The sequence below is a fragment of the Chanodichthys erythropterus genome, chromosome 8 (assembly GCF_024489055.1).
Source record: "Chanodichthys erythropterus isolate Z2021 chromosome 8, ASM2448905v1, whole genome shotgun sequence".
NCBI classification, from domain to species: Eukaryota; Metazoa; Chordata; class Actinopteri; order Cypriniformes; family Xenocyprididae; genus Chanodichthys; species Chanodichthys erythropterus.
In genome coordinates, this window is record NC_090228.1 from 1639524 (window position 1) to 1660198 (window position 20675).

Below are 20675 nucleotides of genomic sequence, written 5' to 3' on the forward strand. Positions count from 1 at the left end.
GTGATGGCCGATTTCAAAACACTGCTTCAGGAAGCTTCGGAGCGTTATGAATATTTTGTGTCGAATCAGCGGTTCAGAGCACCAAAGTCACGTGATCCGCATCATGATTCATAATATTAATATTGAACCACTGTACTCACATGAACTGATTTAAATGTTTTTAGTACATTAATGGATCTTGAGAGAGGAAATGTCATTGCTCAGGCCTCACTGAGCCATTGGATTTCATCAAAAATATCTTAATTTGTGTTCTGAAGATTAATGAAGGTCGTACGGGTGTGGAACGACATGAGGGTGAGTAATTAATGACAGAATTTTCATTTTTGGGTGAACTAACCCTTTAATGAGGGCATTTTTGAAGTATATTAGTTATTAGCTAACATGAACAAACAATATAATCCATATATTGTCCACAGTGTTTATCAATCTTTGTTAACTTTAGTTAAATATAATTGTTTATTTACAGAACATTCTATAATGTAACCACAAGTTTAAATGTAAAAAAAAACAACTTTAAAACGAATGAACTAAGAGACGCAGTAGAATTATTGTTCATTGTTAGTTCATGTTAACGTTCACTAACAAATGCTGGGTTAAAAACAACCCAAGTTGGGTAGAAAATGGACAAACCCAGTGGTTGGGTTAAATGTTTGACCAAACCTGCTGGGTAGTTTTATTCAACTCAACTATTGCGTAAAAAATACTGTATTTCTTGCTTAAAAATGAGCCTAAAATATGTTGGAAATTAACATTTATTAATATGTTTAATGAATGCACAGTTTAATGAATAATAATTAAACAATAAACATTTATTAAATTGGGTTCATTTTAAACCAGTCATATAGTCATTTTTAAACAATAGTTGGGTTAAATAAAACTACCCAGCAGGTTGGGCTAACATTTGTGTATAATATATATATATATATATATATATAATATATATATTTATATAAATATAAATTATTCTCCATCAGTCAATACTTACAAATGTGACAAAATCAAACTAATCATTTGAAATAGTTTTATTTGTTTTTTGTTTTCAAACGGACTTTTTCACAACAATGCCAGATATGGATCTTTGAAGTGTTCATTTGCTTATCAATGTGCATTTTTGTTTAAGACTGTCTTCAAAAGCTAAAACACCATCATGCAGAGAGAGAGAGAGAGACGGCCTAAAAGAGTGAGATAATCTGGAGAGGGCGACATCTCGGCAAGAGAGCGGAGTGAGACACGTCCTGCTGGAGACAGAGAGAGAGAGAGACAGGCGTCCCTCGTCTGAACAATCCTGTTTAACACTACAAGCACACAGCAGCTGAGAATTCATTTATTTTTGCCACAACAACACAAATTCAAAGGGGCACAAAAGCAAAATGTGTGCGTCAGCAGAACGATTCAAGCATCTGAAGTGTAATATTTGTTCTTTAAACAGCTAATGCGACAGCTGCGGGAATGTCGTTGAGCTGAAGGAGAGGAAACGTGGGGATGGAGTGCAGGTAAATTCATCAGCTAGTATTTTTCCAGCGTTTTCAGAGCCCTATTAACTATACAAACCATTTGTTTCTAATTGCAAAACGCAACAGTCTGAAAAATTAATGTACACATCATCATCATCATCATACACTCGCTCGCAGAGTCTGCGCGCTGTAGTCTGAACTCTAAAGTCCGTGTTTAGTGGTGTTAGACAGGCGTTCCCATTGGTCCATAGGCATGAGTGACAGGTCCATCAGCCAATGGCTGACGCTGATAAACTAAAGGGGAAAATCAGGCACCTCCCCTAAAATAAAATAAAACAGGTCATGAAGAAAAACAAAACAAAAGGAAACCTAGATGAGCTGATGCAGCCAGCGGGCAGAGACAGAGAGGTGTGTGTGTGTGTGTTTGTGTGTGTGTGTGTTTGCGGGATCCAGTGGTTGTGTTCAGAACCTCTCCGCTGCCGGCAGCGTCCGACTCACTTCAGTAGAGCTTTGATGGCCTCGCTCTCGGCCGCCTCGAACGCACTGAGACCATCTGGACCCTTTCGTTCCTTATCAGCACCCTGGAGGAACACACAGGATCAAACAATTTTTCCTGATCAATAAAACATTCACATTAGTGTGTCAGAGATGAGATTGAAACACTTACAGCAGGATTATTATCATTAACTAAAACTATTAAAAACATTTTAGTTAATTAATTAAAATAAAGCTGAAATAAAATAAAAAAATGTTAATATTTAGTTTAAAAAAAGTTCTTCAAAGTTGGGCAGACCAGTTTTACAGTCAAAGGAGAGCTACAATATTGATATTCTGGCGCTTGATCACCCTTCGATAAATAAAGAGAGCAGCACACTGGAGCGCAGAAACACTAATCTGAACAAGCCGCGGGGTGAATCGGACTTTACACCGCTAGTCAAAGTTCTGCTAGATTACACACGACCCAACATTATTCAAGAAATAAAAGAGCAATTTAAACTAGATTACTCTTCCACCTCCAGTGCATCACCTGACCCATAAGAGCTGATTACGGCGTTATTGAGTAACAGAGAATCTCATGCATAATCTACAGGGAGCCGGACCCGCGGGGCCCTTTAACACGAGGGTAATCGAGCGGCCCGCCGCCCTTTACGGAAATATTATCCTCTACACGGATCGATGCAGTTTATTGATCGTCACTGTGGATGTGGACAGAATTATTCCTCTTTACACACAGGTCGGAGTCTGAGCGTGGACTTTCCTCTGCACTGAAGTTCAGATCCAAGTGTTCAGAGGGCAAATGTACGAAAACTGAAGGTCGTTCTCGTGACCGGCTCGCACACAAACACCTGAGAGCGGCCTGAGGATCAACGCTCCAACAAACATCTGAAGACGGATTGACTTATTCATTCACTCCCTCAAAAGATGCAGAAAAACACCAGTGGGCCTCTCAAACACACACACACACACACACAAACACACACACACACAAACACACAAACACACACACACACAAACACACACACACAAACACACACACACAAACACACACACACAAACACACACACACAAACACACACAAACACAAACACACACACACACACACACACACACACACACAAGCCTCCCGTGTTCATTCTTCAGTTTCACATCTCTCTACACATAATAAATGCCTGTTAAATACAGTGTTTGTTCCCTTGTGCTGTGGTCAGCGCTGCTGCATGTTGGGAAAAGCGCACAAATCCAGACACTGACCCTGTATTGTACAAATAACTGAATACAAAGAAGTTACAACAACTAATACCTCAGCATTAATAATAATTTAAGTTCGTTGTTGCATGTAGACATCAAAATCATGAGCTCATTAGCATACAATTTACATACTAACACCTGTTGGGTCTTCAGCAACTTGGTGATTTGTTACTCATTTCACATGCAAAGAGGTTAGCCAATCACAGAGCTCATTTACTGGTAGTAAACAGTTTAATTTTAGGGGTGATTATAAAAAACTAAATTATTACTATTAAATTATGACCAGGGCTATTATCGTTAACTAAAACTACAACTATTAAAAACATTTCTGTTAATTGAAATAAAGCTGAAATAAAATAAAATGTAAATATTAGCTGAAAAACTTAAACTAAATGAAAATTTTGCATTGGCAATAAACTGTAAATAAATAAAAAATTAAAACTGAAATAAAAATGTTAAACCCAAATAGCAATATTTACAACAAAAAAAAGTTAAGCACACAAAAGCACATAATGAAATTACTAAAAATTAAATTAAAATTAACATGAAAACTAAAAGGTACACAAAATAAAAGCTAATTTAAAATATTAAACTAAAATAAAAACTAAAATAACACTGATTATGACTTGATGGATGTTTTAAGTGGAGAAAATAAAACAAAATTTTGGCCCTTATATCACGTGATCTAGATAAAGACGAGAGCTAGATAAAAGGTTTAAAATAATGTTTAAAAATGTAAATATCTGAAGTTAACTAGTAATTATGGAAGTTTTACTTCCCATTAGAGCATTTGACGACAGAAAAAGAGGAAGTGCTCTTCTGTCACTCATTCTGCTTCAGCCATGTGACGTTTCCTCTCGTCTGCCATATTCATCACCATCCGTGTGGGAACGAAATGGAGGTGAATACAGAGATAGCAAGAAGAAAAACATTCATCATTGGATTCAATGCAGATTTGCCAGCTTCTCTAGAAAACCATACTTGAATTATTACAATTTAAAATAGAAACTAAACAAGATATTTAAAGGGTTACTTCACCGCTGGCTTTCAATAAAACTTGGCTGCCTATACAACAGAAAGACAAAACATTTTATTTATTTATTTTTAAAATCGCCGCTACCTGACTAGAGAAGACGTTGTCTTCCATTTTGCCAAATAAGTAGGAAAACTTCAACACCCATAATACACTGGGCATGTTGCTGTCCAAGGCCACGGTCACCAGTCGGCTATGGATGTGCTTACAGAGTCAAATACTGCCTTGCTTTAGTAGGAAATACCACAATCTAATAAAACATGAGACGAGATCCAGAAAATTTTACACCGATCCCGCCAAATCTAACATTCACAAACATTTAATCCACGATCCATCAGTATACGGAAAGTGGCAGAATACAGAGATGGACTGAGATACAAATACAAATAAGAGACGTGATATTGAGGGAAAGTGACCGTGTGTGTGTTTGCTATTCGTTTATTCAAGAGCAACTGAGAAGTTATTCAGATTCATACTGTAGTCTTGGGTGTGAATTGCATCATTCTGTGCGGTGAACCCAACACCCACAATCCTTTGAGAGGAAAAATTAAAAGGGAAACAGAAATGGAAAATCCAGAAAGCTGCTGTCACAATCCAAAACATTAATGATAACTAAAATATGTCTCAAAAATTAATAATATTAAAGAAAAAAGGTCCAAATGTCAGTTTCAGTGCAGCTTCAAAGAGCTCTACATGATCCCAGACGAGGAATAAGAGTCTAATCTAGAGAAATGATTGGCCATTTTCCTGAAAAAATACATTTGTTTCTGCCTACGTCACGCGTGACCTTTCCAACGTGATGACGTAATGCGTGGCACATCACAGAGCAGTGCAAGACGAGCATTTGTGACATTTCCAAACACGCTCAAAGCGCTTGACCAATCACAACACACTGCTCCAGCCGACCAATCAGAGCACATTGTGCTTTTCAGTAGGAGGGGCTTCACAGAGACAGGAACTAAACAGAGCGTTACTGACAGACTGGGAAGAGAGGAGCTGCAATATGAGGAGAATAATCAACATTCAATCTAGTAGAGCCCAAAACCAACATCAAGAGTTTGTAAAAGAGCATAACAGGTCCTCTTTAAACAATAGGACAAACATTGTTACACCCCACCTTCTTGGAAGTGATCCGATGGGGATTTAATCGAGGTCAATAACAACCTGGAATGTTCCTGTGCAACAGCCATCCGAGCGGCCCGGAGGAAACACACGAGAGTGAGTGTGAGGAGATGAAGGGCCCTCAGACGGGCTCCTGTGGGACATCAGCGCACGTGTGTGTGTGTGTTGTGTAATCTCAGAAGGGATCTCTCACTAAAGAATGTGCAGTGCTGTGCAGAGGGCCAGTGCAGCCTGACATAACTGCATTATATAACCCTGTCTGACCCTGCGGATGTCACTGTTTACAGCCCCGTTCAGACGCTTTCAGCTTTAAAACCCACAAACAAAAAGCTCTTTCTCTGACTAGAGCTGGACGCTGCCACAGTATACATGACACAACAGTAGAAATGTGCCAGCCAGCAGAGATCATGAGCAGCTCGACACATGAAAACACGTGTAAAGTGAACATACAGAGCAGAGCGTGTTCTGAAGACGTCAAGACGAGGAGTTTACAGATGCTGAGCATGTCACAACATGTCACAATAACAGATGTGCGTCAATGGCTATTGTTTTATTTGGCATTATTCAATTAGAATTCCAAATAAAGTAAGATATAATTAAAAAGTTGACTTTATTGGGCTTGTTTACATCAGAGAGCACATGCAGCGGTTCTGTACATATTAACCGGTTGATAGGAAAAGTATACTTAATTATTCATGGTATTTTGAAGTGCATGCATTCTCATTATCATGATATATCATACGGCACATACCATTATTGCAATTTAGTTAAATTACAGATGCTCAACATTAAACAACTTTTTGCATTAAAATTAATTTCAACTTGTTTGTATATCAGCTATAATCAGACTTGAGTTTGGACTTACCTCTTTATATATTAATTACCAACTTATAATTGGGCAGAATTGCGAGTTTATATCTCACAATCGCAAGAAAAAAAGTCAGAATTGTGAGGGGGGACAAAATTCAGAATTGCAAAAAAAATTCAGAATTGCGAGTTTAATTCTTGCAGTTATCATATTATATAATATTATGCGATTTTAATCCTTTTAATTATATAATTCAGGAGTCTTTTGTTTTGAACTCAAGCGTTTCATAATGCGAGGCTGTTTTTGTTCATTGGATTATCCCAAAATTACGGAAGCTTGTCTCCGCCACTGAAAAAAATAAAAATAAATAAAATAGTATAACTGCGACTTTTTTCCCCTCAGAATTTGACTTTGTAACTCGCCATTGGGAGTTTATATCGCAGAATCGCGAGGAAAAAGGTCGGAATTACGAGTTTTTGAGAAAAAGTCAGAATTGTGAGATAAAAAGTGGCAATTACCCTTTTTATTTAGTGGCAGAAACAAGCTTCCAAACAAAATAGATATAATGATTTTTTGTTGAATTTCCAGAGTAAAAAAAAAACAAAAAAAAACGACATCATGATATATAAAGTTATTTTGCATAAATACCTTTTCTAGAAGAATCTTGACGCAGCTCATGTGACCCTCATAAGTGGCGGACAGCAGCGGGGTGATGCCGTGTTTATCTGGAGCCTGTCAGGAAAAAAAACACCAGAATTCACACATACTGCGACCGAAGAGCAACATGAGTGTAATTATCATTAAAATCACCATCTCTGAAGTGCACTATGAATTAGAGAGAGAGAGAGAGATGCATGCTGGGTTATCAGCCGGCTTCAGAAGTCTCTTATCTTCCCCCGTTCGCAGGGAAACCTGTCTCTATCTGTACTGAGAGCAGCGCTGATAGACGCATGAGTGGTCCTGATGGGACAGAGAAGAACCGATAGAGATCTGGACATGTTCTGAAGGAGGTGCCAGCGCTGCTTTTCTTCAAATCACTGCTATTACAGTGAGCTAGAACTAAAATGTTAATTGAAATAAAATAGAAAACACTCATTTTATTATTATTATTTATATTTATTATATTATTATTATTTTTTAATGTTTCATTTTAATGTTTAATTTGAATTTACTTTTATTTCAGTTTTTATTTTAATTTATTTATATTTATATTATATTAATATTTATATTTATTATATTTTAAAATTATTGCTCAGTTTTTAATTTATTTTTATTTCAGTTTTCATTTTTATTTTATATATATATATATAAAAATAATATATATATTATTTTTTTATATTGCTCATTAGTTTTAATTTATTTCAGTTTGTTTCCAATGATTTTAATTTTTAATTTTGATTTAAAAAGGTTTTTAATAGTTTTAGTTAAAATGATAATCCTAAATCTAATTCAAAATGATCATAAAAATTATAATATTAAAATAACTTGTTCATATCTCTTACCATGTTCTTTCTAAGTACAAAACGTTTGTCAGAGCGTAATTTACAACACAACACAATTGTTATGATTAATCAATATGGTATTCATGCAGAATAATGATATATAAAGAATAAAATCAAAGTATTATGATATTGAAATGTGATCAAACGGTGCAGCAATAGTGTCATTTTATAACATACAAATTTATGAACTACCGTATAAAAATTTGGGGGCTTTTAATTTAATTTAGTTTCTTCTGCTCACTAAGGCTGCATTTATTTGAACAAAAAATACAGTAAAAACAGGAACACTGTGAAATTTTACTACAAATTACAATAACGGATTTCTGTTTGAATACTGTAATTTAGCAGAAGTCAACATGCTAATCCTGACTGTGTTTGATGGTATCAGACTAATATCTGCCCCTGTGACTCCACAAGTTAAACATTTACATAGTGGAGCAGATATTCATCTAAACACACAGAGCTGAGGTGTGTGTGTGTGTGTGTGTGCTGGAGAATGACAGAAGGACAGTTACGTTCACATCGGCTCCTTTAGACAGCAGAAACTCCAGCATGTCGGCGTGACCGCAGTCTGCAGCGTAGTGAAGCGGCTTCCTGCCTCCCTCCAGAGTCCGGTTCACATCCTCCGCCTACACACAACACCACAGATTATAGGTTATAAATAATCATATGATTTTTGTTTAATCATATGATTTAGGATACTTTATTCACTATGCATATAATAATATTTAATATTAAGTATTATATTATTCAATATATATTTTAATAGTTTGTTGTTGTTGTTATTATTAAATAAATAAATATTTAATGATTAAATCAAACTACGTTTTATATGATTTTACTATAAATTATATAACATAAATTATTATATATTATAGAATACATAGTAAAAATAATAAAATATTAGGATACATTATAAATATAATATTTAATATTAAATATAATTCAATATGTTTTAATAGTTTGTTATTACTTGATATTATTATTATTATTATTAATCAAATATTTAATTATCATAACATTACTAATATAATATTAAATATTAAGATACTTTAATCATTATAATATAGTAATATAATATTAAATATTATATTATTCAATATATATTTTTATTACTTTGTTATTATTAAATATTTAATTATTAAATCATATTACGTTTAGTATATTTTAATAAAAATTATATAACAAATTATGTTATATAATTTTTATATAACAAATTCTAAATTATAGAATTATCATAAATATATTATACAAATAATAGTATTTAATATTAAATATGATATTCAATTATTTTTCATGGTTTGTTATTTAATAATATTATTAATCATATTACATTTAAAAATAATTATAATTGTAATAATTATATGACAAATACAATGATTATATAATTATCTCATTATATAATACATGTTATTATTATTATATTATATGAGCACTGCAATAAATTAATAAAAAATATTAGGATACTTCAATCATTTTACATATAATAATATTCAATATTATTCAATATGTTTTATTATTATTATATAATTAATAATAATAATAATATTTACTATTAAATAAACATTTAATTAACATCATAAACAATGATTTGATAACATATATAATTATATTTATAAGTTATATAATGTAATTATCACTTACATAATATTTTGCAATTATATATATATATATATATATATATATATAAAGTATAAACATTATTATAATAATGTAGTCTTTTGTTTGATCTCAAGTGTTTCATAATGTTTTTGGAGTGTTTCATTTACTGGATTTTCCTAATATAGACATAAAAGCAAGGTTATTTAATCTATAAAATCAGCTGATCATCTATTATTCTGATGATGTTTATTTCTTTAAAAAAATAAAAGTATTTCTAATTGAAGCACCCCTCAATATTTGGTGTTTCAGGAGCAGAGCTCAACACTTCTGCACTAGTGGAATGATGATTTAATAAAATAATGATTTAATAAACATTCGTGCCCTTAATAATGTGCTGCATCTAAAAACCAACAGCCTGATCCGCGACTCTCTTCACAATGAAACACGAGCGTTATTGCTTCAGTCTGAAAACACTGAGCATCGTGTGAACCAGCTGTAGGTGTGAACTGAGGTAAACCACTGCGCTAAACATAACACAACCACATTAGTAAAAAGAAACACCCCTTCATAAACGGATGACCCAGATCTTCAGCACTGACCGGATCCAGCCGAATAATGCTGTGAAGTGATAAAAGATGAGATATTCTGAGGCTGAAAGTGAAGAGAACCAAACCACACGCTCTCCATACAGGTGGTGGGAATGGTTTCCTGCCCACATCCTCAAACCACACACACACACACACACACACACACACACACACACTCCCAATATATCAGAGCAGGAGGAACTCATTTCAGCACACACACTCCTCTGAGGTCTGTTTCTGTGCGTGTGTGAAGAGTGTATATAATTACACAAGGAGGTGATGTGATATTGTGACACAGGATACACACTTAACAGATGAGTGTGTGTGTGTGTGTGTGAGAGAGAGGTCACCAGCTGAACGTCTTTAAACCATTAACACAACCACAACCCATTCTGGTAATACCATGGTACTGAACGATTACTATACACTGAGGGATTGACTTGATACGCCAGGAAAACCAGTGTATTATCATCAGGAAAAAAAAATTAAAAAATGCTGTTTTGTTGTTATTTTTTAAACTATTTCTGCCAATGAGTTTCCTTTTCGGCTGACATCATCAGTCCCTAATTTTCCTACTGGATAACACTTCAGGAGAAAATCCAACTGATTAAAGGGTTAGTTCACCCAAAAATGAAAATTCTGTCATTAATTACTCTCCCTCATGTCGTTCCACACCCGTAAGACCTTCATTAATTCTTCGTAACACAAATTAAGATATTTTTGATGAAATCCAATGGCTCAGTGAGGCATGAGCAATGACATTTCCTCTCTCAAGATCCATTAATGTACTAAAAACATATTTAAATCAGGCCACGTGAGTACAGTGGTTCAATATTAATATTATAAAGCCACGAGAATATTTTTGGTGCGACAAAAAAACAAAATAACGACTTCTATAGTGATGGCCGATTTCAAAACACTGCTTCAGGAATCTTTTGTCGGATCAGCGGTTCAGAGCACCAAAGTCACGTGATTTCAGCAGTTTGACACGCAATCTGAATCATGATTCGACACAGAAGATTCATAACGCTCTGAAGCTTCATGAAGCAGTGTTTTGAAATCGACCATCACTAAATAAATCGTTATTTTGTTTTTTTGGCGCTCCAAAAATATTCTCGTGGCTTTATATGATTTAAATATGTTTTTAGTACATTAATGGATCTTGAGAGAGGAAATGTCATTGCTGGCTATGCAGGCCTCACTGAGCCATTGGATTTCATCAAAAATATCTTAATTTGTGTTCTGAAGATGAATGACGGACGGTCTTACGAGTGTGGAACAACATGAGGGTGAAATAATAAATGACAGAATTTTCATTTTTGGGTGAACTAACCCTTTAAATAATACGTTTTAGTCATTTAAACCACTAGTCCTCTAATAAAAACATAATGCTACTTGAATAAAATGGGTTACATTTTCACAACCTGAGTTGTTTTACTGAACCAAACCCACTTTAAATAGGAAATCTTCTAGAAAACATCCACCTGTTGCTTTTACTGCTAAGTACCATAGTATTAACATGGTTTCTGCAACATAACATGATAACATCTTTCTGAAACTATAGTAATACAAGTTTACATACTATGTATGTGGCTGTTGCAATCATTCAGCGTCATGGTAAAGATCAAATACCACAGCAGCATCACAGTAGTGTTGTGTGAGGATCTACAGACCTTCACGAGCTGTCACGCCTCGTTTATGAATGTATGTGAAGAGATGAAACGATTGTGTTTCTCACCTTAACCAGGAGAGTCTTCACCTCATCCAGATCTCCGTTTTTCAGGGCCCACATCAACTCCTTATCCCCCATTTCACCTGAAATACACACAAACACACACATACACAGTATTACAGGCCTGCGCTCCTAAACTGGCTCGCGCCTGCGCTGCGGGAATCATTTCATCCCTCCGACTTTTTAACGCTTGTGTGAAGTGGTTCAGGGGTTCACTCACCGGATTGCGTGTGTTTTTCGGCTTTGACAGAAAGTTTGTGATCAGACACTGACGGGATCCGCCTGAACTGCAGCTACCAGAGGCACGAACTTCCGCTATCAGACTAGCGCCCAGATACACTTCAGAATAAGAGTCCCCGTCCACACCCACCATCACCTCAGATCTGTACAAGTAAAATAACAATAAAGAACTAGCAAATATTAATTATCCAAATAATATATATATATATATATATATATATATATATATATATATATATATATATATATATATATATATATATATATATAAATAATATAGGAATAAATCAAATCTCTGTATAAACGAGGCCTTCGTCACTTCAAAATAAGAGTCACTACACTGTAAAAAATTTCCCTGTAAAAAAACAGTAATCTACTGGCAGCTGTGGTTGCCAGCATGATACTGTAAAAATACAGAGCACTACCGTTTTTGAAATTAACAGCCAAATACCGTTTTTTCAGCTACAGTAGATAACTGTGATTTAACAGTTAAATTACAGTAGTCTACTGTAGCTGAAAAAAACGGTATTTGGCTGTTAATTTCAAAAACGGTAGTGCTCTGTATTTTTACAGTATCATGCTGGCAACCACAGCTGCCAGTAGATTACTGTTTTTTTACAGGGAAATTCTTTTACATTGATAGCTGTTAAATGACACTAGTCACAACCAAATCATTCAAATTTTAAATGCTATAATAACTGAGCATTTTATATTTGGCTATGGGTAACAAAAAGGAAAAAAGCCAAGTTAGTTTTTTTTTTTTTTTTTTTATTCCGATAAAAATGTAAAAGTATTCAAGTAATATTCAGTGCATATACAAAATAAACACCCATCAACATATCAAAATACAAAAATGGCTAATGAAAAAGCAAACATACAAACAAAAACAAACAATATCTATCTACCTGTATATAAAATACAAATCGAATCAGGCTTCACCAAACATTACTCCAAAAAAAACAATTGCACTGAAACAAACCAATTATTAAAAAATAAAAAATAAAATAAACACTCGAACAGGCTTTAACAAAGCATCAGCATTTTTAATACCTAAATAACTTGGTATAAACAAAGAATAACTCACCAGGCCAGCACATTTTTCAGAAACCAACCTGCATGGATGTGGGGTGTGTCAACTACACTTTTTAAATGAAGTCCATAAGTCTCTTTAAGAGGTTTGACACTTTGGTGTTGACAGTTATGGTTTTCCCAGTTTTTTTGGATGTAACTTTTCCCCGTGCAGACTTGGTCCCCTTTTCCGGATTTATTCCAACAAAACGTCTTTAAAATAAGAGAGAAATATTTTTAGTGAACAATGATTTTATATGGTATGATCAAAATTTTGGTAACACTTTACAATAAAATTTAATTTGTTAAAGGAACACACCGACTTTTTGGGACTTTAGCTTATTCACCGTATCCCCCAGAGTTAGATAAGTCCATACACACCATTCTCATCCCCGTGCGTGCCATAACTCTGTCTGACCCACACACCGCTAGCCTAGCTTAGCACAAAGACTTGAGGTAAACGGCTCCATCTAGCCTACTGCTCAATAAGAGACAAAATAACGCCAACATTTTCCTATTTGCATGTTGTGATGTGTATAGTTACATTGTGTAATAAGACTGACGGAAAATGAAAAGTTGTGATATTCTAGACCGATATGGCTAGGAACTATACTCTCATTTCTTCTGTGTAATGATCAAGGAACTTGAGCCGTCCCATGAGTGCAGCAGCACAATAATATTACACAGCACCTGAAAATAGTCCCCAGCGCTCTCTGTGTAAGCAGGTTGTCACATTGGTTATGTTGACGGAAGTTAGCCTATTTTCAGGCGCTGTGTAATATCATTGTGCCTCATTGTTCCTGGACAAATGACCCATAGACAAATTCTGTCATTAATTCCTCACCCTCGTATCGTTCCACACCCGTAAGACCTTTGTTCATCTTCAGAACACAAATTAAGATATTTTTTATGAAATCTGAGAGCTCTCAGTCAAAAGTATCTTAATTTGTGTTCTGAAGATGAACAAAGGTCTTACGGGTTTGGAACAACATGAGGGTGAGGAATTAATGACAGAATTCAAATTTTTGGGTGAACTATCCCTTTAATGGCAAGCCATCTTTCAAGATGGGAAAAAGGTTAAACACAATAAATTGTATAGAGATTGTATAGTGATAAAAAAACAAACTATGAGGTTTCTATAGGTAAACTAAATTCTCAAACAAAGACTTGGCTTAGTTGAATAAATATTTTAAATTCAAACCTGGGCTGCGTTTCTCAAAAGCATCATACGCCTAAGTTGATCGTAGAGACCATTGGTGGCAATGATTATCTAGGTAAGATAAATCTAGGCTTATGATGCTTTTGAGAAACGCAGCCCAGCACAGTGCAATAAAACATGATTCAAAGACAGTGGATTCTAGAATATGGATAGAATAAGGCTTTCCTGTAGCTCCTGTTGCTCAAACAGTAGAGTGTGGTGCTAGCAATGCCAAGGTCATGGGTTCGATTCCCAGGGGAAAGCAAGAACTTACAAAATGTAAAATGTGTACGTTGAATGCAATGTAAGATAAAAGCTTCTGCCAAATGCATAAATTTAAGGCACATAAATGTGGAACTACTAATAGTAAAACTTGTGTGAGCCTTGTTTTAGTAAAACAAATTGCAGACCTATCTAATATGATATACTTACCAAGCAGGATCAAACGAGGAGTCACAGGCAGGTTACCCATCTTCTCAAGGTCAGCAGGAGTGGCAGACATCTATTGTCAAAGAGAACAATTTATGACATTTTTGGAGTCTGAAGTTCACTTGCATTTTATAGGGAAACAGACATAATTTCTTCATTAAAATATCTTCATCTGTGCCCCTTAAATTCTTATGAATTTAAGAAAGCATAAGGGTGAGTAAATTTGAGTGAATTTCATTTTTGGTTGAACCATTCCTATACAGGTGTTCATTTTAAGAACTAACAACCACAATGAAAGACAAACACAAAGACAAACTTACATTTTCTTATAGAATGATTGGCATGCCGCGAATAGTTCTGTGATCAAGCCAGAAGCGGTTTGCAAAAGCACATACAGTAATTATACTACAACAAGAATTGCAAATTTCGTACCTCACTTACCATTAACAGACAAAAAGATTATCACACGCCTGTTTCATAAACTTCACTTGTATGATTGATGCATAGTCGACAAACGCAGAGTGCGTGTAACCGTTCACTAACCGCTTCTAATTAAAATTACAAAGGATTCACTTGATCTTTATAATATTATTTTTAGAAGTACTTGAAGGTTAAAATCGGACGTAGTGGCAAACAACATTAGCAGATACAAAATTACTCAGATGCACGTTAAAAGTTACCAAACAATCAATTTTGTACGCTCCCACCGAGTCACACTCATATTTTGTTTTGTAAAATAGACATTTTGGATGAAAATGAGGGATTCTTACCTGTGTCTGATGACTCTGAGCTCATACAATCGATTCCTCAGTCGCTCAATCACCCCTTTACCTATAATAGAGACGTCTGATTTAAATAACAGATGTGTCATTTGATGTTTAAGATGTAATATTTTAAAGTAATAAGTCATTTCAAGAGAGGCAAATACAATCATAAATAGTTGCAAACTTACCTCATGCAGATAATCAAAATTCCGCCTTGTTCACGTTGGGGGAAAAAATATGGTATAATTCTGTTAAATAACAGTGACATACTGTTGTTGGTCGACCACGCAACCCGAAGTGAACAAGTCTTCCCATAATGCACTGTAAATAACAGCAACTTGCTGTTATTGCTTGAAAACATCATTTTACTGTTAAATTTCCATGTAAATTTACAGGAATTTTTTACAGTGTACGGTCGGTGTGTAATAAATCATACATAAACTTACATAATACAGAAGGAGCTGTTAATAAAACTTGAGAGATGGCACAGTTATTAATATTGAGCTTCAGGGGGATCTCTTCATAAATCAGAGATTAAATGGATCAAAACAGTCGGAATTCTGATAAAGAGGAGGATTTGGCATTCAAATATAATCATTAGAGGTGCTGCTGGATTATCATCAGTTCAATTTACTGTGACTGTCTAGTGCTGTTAGTTAACACAGCTTTAAATCTATATTTGCATGCAAATTTATGTTTTATTTACATATGTGTTTTTTAAATTATTATCTGTGGTTTTCTATCTAATTCCTTTCTAAGTGATTTTTAATCAGCCAGTATCATTCATCCAAAGGTCTATAATGTACAGAGACAGCTGAAGAATAAATGAGTGAAATAAATAATTTTCATTCTGTCAGAATAAATGACTACGTTCTAATGGTTGTCAGTAGTTATAGATTCTTTTTGCAGTCAGATTTTTAATCAGCGATCCAAAGGATCTGTCAGAAGACTTCTTTTTAATGGTCGTTAATAGGTAAAGACACTTTTGACAGTCAGATTCATGGCGTCAATTTGGGCTGTGTGAAATTATATGAGAGCTTTATTCCTTGAGAACATTGTCTCTGGCCCTCCTGCAAGCTTTTTGATCATTTAAATTGGAAAAATATATGGTCCATGCAACTAAGATTTTTCCTCACTAACAAAATAAAAGAAATAACTTTTAAATTACTCCATAATATTTACCCTGTCAAACATTTTCTTAAGAAAAATTTGGATCAGATTTTGACACCAAATGCTCCTTCTGTCAGAACGATACTGAAACACTTCTTCATTTGTTTTCAGCTCTGGAAAGATGTTAGTTTTCATTACCTGCTTGTTTTTTTGCAATTATTTTGAAGAACGTTTTTATAAAGCTCTAGCAGAATTAGACCATTAAAGCAGATGCAGAAAAGAGCAACCAGAGGAGATCACACCGTTTATCAGCTTCTAATGTGAACCTCCCGTCCTTCACCTTCCCACAACCTCTCTCATTCTGATGTATGGAGGATGGCAGCGCCGCATGACACTATTATTGCATGAAATAAGCTCTCAGAAGAAAACCAATCCAGCTAGAGGACAAAAACATCTATAAAGGAGCGCGTGTTTGTCAGGAGGGTTATAAAGAAAATTCAGGACTGCAGGTATCGCAGCAAAGCCCATGAGAGCACCTGCTCGCCGCACATTAGCCGTGCACGCGGCTGTAATGATATGCAGCATCTGAGTTTATGAGGGTCTCGTGAGGCCACCGCAGGCCTCATGCTAATGCAGCGGCGCAATTACTACAAGCACGCGGGGGACGATGACAGGCGCGCGTTCATGTGTGCTCCATCAAGAGCTCATACATGCTACTGGTGGACTGAGACGAGGCGTTGTTATCAAAGACGCGCTGAACAATAAAATGCTTTGTATGCAAACACAAAATATTCCAATGCACACTTAAGGCAAGACAAAAAAATAATAGATATTTCAGCATCCAGTTCATTAAGAATCACAAAAATGAATTTAAATGTTGTTTAAATATGCAAATTAAGCGTTATCTAATTAAATATGCACTAATATGCAGAACAGAGATTTGAATATTGTAAGATAAAGTCAGGGCATGAAAAATGTTTTGCCTGTAGCGTCTTAAAAATAACAATGGTACCATAAAAATTCATACTGATTCATTCATATCTGACAGCATGAGAAATAATCATGTTTCTCTGCTTCACACTGACCGGCTGCAAGCCTGAATGAACTTTATCACACAGAGCAAATAACATATTTGAATATAAAAATAAGAACAATTCGAAAAGTTTTCATCTGTTCTAAACTGCTGTTATCTTCATCCAGAGGGAAGATCACAGGCAACATTTCAGAGGAAATTCAGGCGTGTCTTCCTGTAATTATGTCCAAACAGCTCCAGAACAGAGACATTTCAGAGGGTTGAATGATGGAGGTTGATACCCTGAGAAACAGAAACATTTTGCATTTGAAACAGGCAATTAAAAACAGCAGCAATACTGTAATGCAGAGATTCTTAAACGTTGACCTAAAATATTTACTTGAGATTTTAAGTTAATATTTCTGTAATTTAACAATCAGTTTTGAGGGTAACACATTACAAGTAACTTCAGCTATGTAATTGGATTACTTTTTTAAAGTAACAAGTAACATAACGTATTACTTTTAAATTGACAAAATAAATAAATACCCGAGTTGCTTTTTCAAATGAGCAACTTTGTTTTCCCGTTTATTGACCTATATACAGGGATGAATTTGCATTTCTTTCAGATTGAGGATTATTTATTTTTCTTTTGGTGTGAAAGGGCCTTTACATTTCTTTTTTATTAGATTCAAACATGCAAACCCAGGAAAAAGTAATGCAAAAGTAACCTAATGGATTACTTTCCACAAAAAGTAACTAACGCAATTAGTTGTTCTTTTAGGGAGTAAAACAATATTATAACGCATGATTTTTAAAAGTAACTTTCCCCAATGTTGTTAACAACACATTCGCATGTTCACAGATGTTGGTTAGTAGTCACATGACATGTAGTCACATGCTCAGACGTCATACCAATGGAGCGTTGGCTGAACGTCTGATGCATAAGGCACACAAAAGTAAGTCGTCATGTGATTGGTTGAATTTTACAGGATTTCCACTAGACACGTGTATCGTGTTCTTTAACAATCCACCTGGATACAAAGCCGTCGTGATGCCAAACCCCCTCATGGAAAAAGAAAGTTGTTTACAACTGAGCGCTTATCAGGATCAACTATACGTTAGATTTTCAAAAGTATGTGAAGTTTGCAGCAAAGACTTGTTTTAAACAAAACATTCTGCAAACAATATCGAAACGTCACTTTTGAATGTTCTTCGAACGTTTTGAAACAAGTAGCAACGTTTAAAAAACATTAGCGGAACGGTTCCGAAAAAAATGTTCCATGAACCATGTGTAAATAACATTTTGAGAACACTATTAACACTGAAGGAACATTCTATTAACGTTAATGGAAGAACTTTTGTTCATAACTTTGAAAGAATGGCATTAAATGTAATGAACCGATCACCGTACATTCCTCCTCTGATAGCTCTTATCAGTCTCCATGTGGCTGTAATGTGATTCAGTGCATGTAACAGACATGTGAGATGTTCAGTTCACGTGTGTCAGATTCTAATCAAACCCGATCAGATGGAGCCGCTGACCTCCTGTTGTCACGCCACCTCCTGGACTCCCATAAGGCCATGTTTTCTCCCATCATCCATCACTGCAGACATGTCCAGCTCGGCTGCCGCAGGGGATTGGTAGATGTGAGCTCTGATTGTGTGCGACAACTTCATTACGAGCCGATCAAACTCTCCGCTTTTATCATGAGTGATGCATGTCTTCTCCAGTATCTGATCTCAGGTGAGTCTGTCATATGTAGGCTTGAGTTCACAGTGTAGAAGAAATGACGCAAACTACAAAAGCTAGACAGAAATTTCACTTTTAATTTAGAATTAATTGACATGACGGGCTAATTGAAGGTGTCATGTGCTGTCGGCACACTTTCAGCACTTGAGTCACTAAACGAATTATGCAAATGAGACAACACTGTAAATGCAACAAATAACCTGTGCAATAACTTAACAAATGACAATGACTTAATTGAAATACTTTTAATAATTTCAATCCCGCCACAACCCTATACTACCATCACCTGGTTGAACTGGATTGTGGGTTGTCTTTAAATAAAATGAGGGTTTCGTACTTAAAAAAAAACAAATAAAATAAAATAAATTATCAAAAACCCACTGAACTAAGCTATAGCTATCAACCATCTCTCAAAAGCATGATTTGCCAAATTAGCAAAGTCAAAATCATTCATTTTACAGCTCTATACTTTTACTAGAAGACAACTATTGACTCATTTGTGTCTTTTTAAAATATTTTTTAAGAGATACTATAAGTCATTTAAGTTGAAGCATAACTGAGATCTTCATTAAGCCTCTTAAACTTTGAAAGTCTCTCAAGAAACTGAGCAATAGTGATAGTCTGATTCTGCTATTCGACTCTTTTGAACAGTTCATTTAAAAGAACCGATTCAAAATCCAACTCTTTTACGCACTGATGGTCAAAAGCAATTTTGATTTTTAAGCGATTATAGTGATGTTTATTGATTATAATTTGACTGAAAATAAAAAAAGTAACGTCCTAAGATGGCGTGGCATATCATACGGTCTAAATAAAATATTCAAATTTTATTTAAATTACGTTTTTTCCAATTATGTTTTGTATTTGGTCTATAATTCCAAGTGTCAGCTATGATTTGACTCATAAAAGCAAACATTAAACATTACATTTTCTGGCTGAAAAGTTTTTGCACAAAACATTCAGTCCCGTTTCGTGAACCCGCCTAATCCAATATATTAAAAAGATCCGATTCAAAAGAATGATTTAATCACAAATCTGACATTTTTGCTCATTATGGGAACCTGGTACCTTGCAAACACATTTTTGTTGATGTAAACTTGTTCTCTTGGACTCTGGAAATGGTTTAATTTGAGAAATCCTCTAGTGATTTCCATTTTTGTGCTCAATATGTCTCAGTCAGGTGGTGAACGGACTGCTGATGCACCAACTGAAACAAAATGTGCTCTCATCAGCAGGCAAAACACTGAGGAAACACCGTAAAACACACTGATCCTCATGTTTCTCTGCAGACATGGCGCGTGCAGACGGTCTCTCTCGCCCACGCTTATCTGTGGAGCACATGGGGTTAATGAGACACACATGAACCTCCTACAGGCCGTCTGTGTGTCTGTGTCCAGCAGGAGGCAGCGTTCTGGAACACATGCAGACCTTCAGCACTCCTGCTGCTTTCTCATCAGTCTTGTGTTCTGACAGAAAGAGACACAGTTTGTGTTTCTCAGCGCAGCCGTGTTC

The 20675-nt window shown here is 35.2% G+C and overlaps 1 protein-coding gene and 1 long non-coding RNA gene across 2 annotated transcripts; both read right to left on the bottom strand.

Annotated features, from left to right (window-relative positions):
- Positions 1–1004: 1004 nt before the first annotated feature.
- Positions 1005–11931, bottom strand: mtpn (myotrophin). The gene is made up of 5 exons (XM_067391359.1): positions 11810–11931; positions 11596–11672; positions 8184–8297; positions 6815–6898; positions 1005–2035 (listed from the first exon to the last, which is right to left on the bottom strand). The coding sequence occupies exons 2-5, from the start codon at positions 11665–11667 to the stop codon at positions 1949–1951; spliced, it is 357 nt and encodes a 118-aa protein (XP_067247460.1). The 5' UTR covers positions 11668–11672; positions 11810–11931; the 3' UTR covers positions 1005–1948.
- A 687-nt stretch (positions 11932–12618) lies between these two features.
- Positions 12619–15432, bottom strand: LOC137024156 (uncharacterized). Its single transcript, XR_010895649.1, has 3 exons — positions 15295–15432; positions 14528–14597; positions 12619–13110 (listed from the first exon to the last, which is right to left on the bottom strand). It is a non-coding gene; the product is annotated as an uncharacterized lncRNA (long non-coding RNA).
- Between the last annotated feature and the right edge of the window lie 5243 nt (positions 15433–20675).

Coding starts and splice junctions, on each gene's coding strand:
- mtpn (XM_067391359.1), bottom strand. CDS start 11,667: ATGGGGGATAAGGAGTTGATGTGGGCCCTGAAAAACGGAGATCTGGAT. Junction 8,298..11,595: donor TGAAGACTCTCCTGGTTAAG/GTGAGAAACACA, acceptor TGTTGTGTGTAG/GCGGAGGATGTGAACCGGAC. Junction 2,036..6,814: donor TCAAGATTCTTCTAGAAAAG/GTATTTATGCAA, acceptor GTGTTCCTCCAG/GGTGCTGATAAGGAACGAAA.